General features: G+C 48.4%; 1 protein-coding gene across 1 annotated transcript; it reads right to left on the bottom strand.

Moving 5' to 3' along the window:
- Window positions 1–465: 465 nt before the first annotated feature.
- On the bottom strand, window positions 466–1,509 carry LOC129517530 (melanoma-associated antigen B18-like). The gene is made up of 2 exons (XM_055337403.1): window positions 1,368–1,509; window positions 466–1,253 (listed from the first exon to the last, which is right to left on the bottom strand). The coding sequence occupies exons 1-2, from the start codon at window positions 1,507–1,509 to the stop codon at window positions 466–468; spliced, it is 930 nt and encodes a 309-aa protein (XP_055193378.1).
- Window positions 1,510–2,233: the final 724 nt, after the last annotated feature.

Below are 2,233 nucleotides of genomic sequence, written 5' to 3'. Positions count from 1 at the left end.
ATAAATGAAGCAATTTCAGGTTTACAACTTTTATTTTACAGAACAGCAGAACACAAGGAATAAGGAAAAACCAAAAATTGACTTTTAGTTTTTTTCTCTGTTTTCTTTTTTATCTCAGCTATTTTGTTGCTAATTTCTTTCACATTTCTAAGGAAATGGCTATTTCAATGCTATGTTTTCATGTTCTAGATCACTAAATAAGATGGAAAGTTACCCAGTTTGTTTGAAAAATAACAAAACTCTTAAACATCATAAACAGCATTAAATATATAACTAATATCATTCCTACACTTATATTGTGAAGCTAATTATTTTTTTTAAAAGAAACATTTGAAAACTTTCAAAAACAAAAGATAAATTTATGTTATTCATGTAGAACATATGATATGCACTATGTTCCCTCTAGTACTACCTAAGCCCTCATACTACTTCAAACACAAAGTGAGGAAAGTCCTTCAGGTTTCACTACAGGTGGGAGAAGCTGCCCAAATGGGCCCTGGAGTGGACACTGGCCAGGGCACCCATACGAAGCCGAGCTGCAAATCTGGCTCTGGCTCTCTCTTCCTCATCTCTCAAAGCTTCTTCATACCAGGATGGGAAGGCACTGGGAACAGTATTGTGAATCTTGGCCAAGAACTCAAGGACTTTCATCTTGCTGGTCTCAGCATGGGCTCTCCGGCCCCACAGGAACTCATATCGTGGAGGATCACTGTTGGCCACCTGCTGGTACTGCAGGTACCTTTCCTGCACCAAATCTTGAGTGATGAGCTTCTTGGGATCCCCGTAGATGAAGTGCTTCCTATCGGCATATATCCCCATCACATTAAGAACTTCCCAGATATCCTCTTCAGTGGCACGGTTGCCCTTCATGAAGATCACACAGAGGATAGTCATCAAGAGGCCCGTCCTGGGCATGATCTCCTCACCCCTCAGCCTGTCATCACAGGTGTGCTGAAATTTGCTGACAAGGGCATAGTAGTGCCTGGTAGGGTCGATTTCCTTCAGATCAATACCAAAGGCCAGCACCATTAGCTCAGAGGCCTTCCTGAGAATCTCATGGAAGTGCTCCTTGTGTTTTTTGATGACATACTTCATCATATCTTCCTTTGTTATGGCCTCCCTCATGTTATACTTGCGCAGCAGGAATTGCACCAATAAAATTGCCTTGTCATCTAGGGGGGTTTTGCGGTAATGATCAGTGCTGGGCTGTGCCTGAGAGGTGTTTGGTCTTTCCTCATCCTGGCTCCTGGCACCTTCATCAGCTCTTGTGTGTGAAACACCTACAGAAGTAGTGGTAGTGGATGGGGCTCTACGGGACCCCTGGGATTTTCTACCTGACCCAGCAGCTGAGGAGCTCTGGGCATTACCACCAAGAGGAGGAAAGGGGGCAACGGAGGGCTGTTCTTCCGCTGCGGCAGTGACCTGAGCATCCGGGGCACCCTGAGCCTCGCTCCGGGCCTGGTGGCGTTTCTCACGGGCACGAAGCTTACTCTTCTGCCCCCGAGGCATGGTGACACTGGTTAGAGACAGTAGGCAGGGGTGTGGGCAGGAGGGCAGGCAGTGAGGGCACCTGGAGGAGGGAGAATGAGATAGTGTGTGCACCTTCAGCAGAGACATTCCACTTTGGCTTTAACCAGAGCCGTTTTTACAGGCTTCTGTGAAAGCACAGCTCTACGACCCCACAGGGCCCTCTTTTTAATCAGTCTGTCCCCTGAGAACCTTGTAGAGAAAGTTAGAGTGTGCCTTAGGCTGCAGCTTCCAGCCCTGTGTGGGTCAACCTGGGGCTGAGAGCCAGGGCTGACAAGTTATAGGCTCTGTGTGGTTCCCTCAGTTCTGAGGTGGAGAATTCTCTTAGTTCATATTTAGGATCGTCCTGTCAACTGTTGGCAGGGCCCGGTCCTCCCAGCACCGCCCCCGCCCCCTGCAGCTCTGAGGCTAAACTCTTTACAGCAATGACCTGAGATCCTTGCACAGCACATTAGTTAGCCCCTTGTGCTGCACCCTTCCAGAGCTGACAATAGGAGGAGGGTTTGACGGGATCCCCCTGGTCCAGGATGATTACAGTTTTCCGTGTTCACTCATGTGCCCGCTCCGGTTAGACCAAGACCCCCACCTCCCGGAATTTGACAACCCTACCCGGGGCCTCCCAGGGTAAATTGCAGGGATAAGGGTTGTGCGGGTTTGAGAATACCCTCAGTCCTCACTCCGGGTCCTCTCCTTGACTCCGAATAAA

The sequence above is a fragment of the Nyctereutes procyonoides genome, unplaced genomic scaffold (assembly GCF_905146905.1).
Source record: "Nyctereutes procyonoides isolate TBG_1078 unplaced genomic scaffold, NYPRO_anot_genome, whole genome shotgun sequence".
Classification (NCBI taxonomy): Eukaryota; Metazoa; Chordata; class Mammalia; order Carnivora; family Canidae; genus Nyctereutes; species Nyctereutes procyonoides.
Note: the sequence above shows the minus strand (reverse complement) of the source record. Positions and strands in the feature narration are given on the sequence as shown.

Bases quoted from the DNA above. Each gene is read 5' to 3' on its own strand.
- LOC129517530 (XM_055337403.1), bottom strand. From the start codon at position 1,509: ATGCCTCGGGGGCAGAAGAGTAAGCTTCGTGCCCGTGAGAAACGCCAC. The intron at 1,254-1,367 runs GTAATGCCCAGA...GAGCTGATGAAG, and splicing joins CCCCTTTCCTCCTCTTGGTG to GTGCCAGGAGCCAGGATGAG.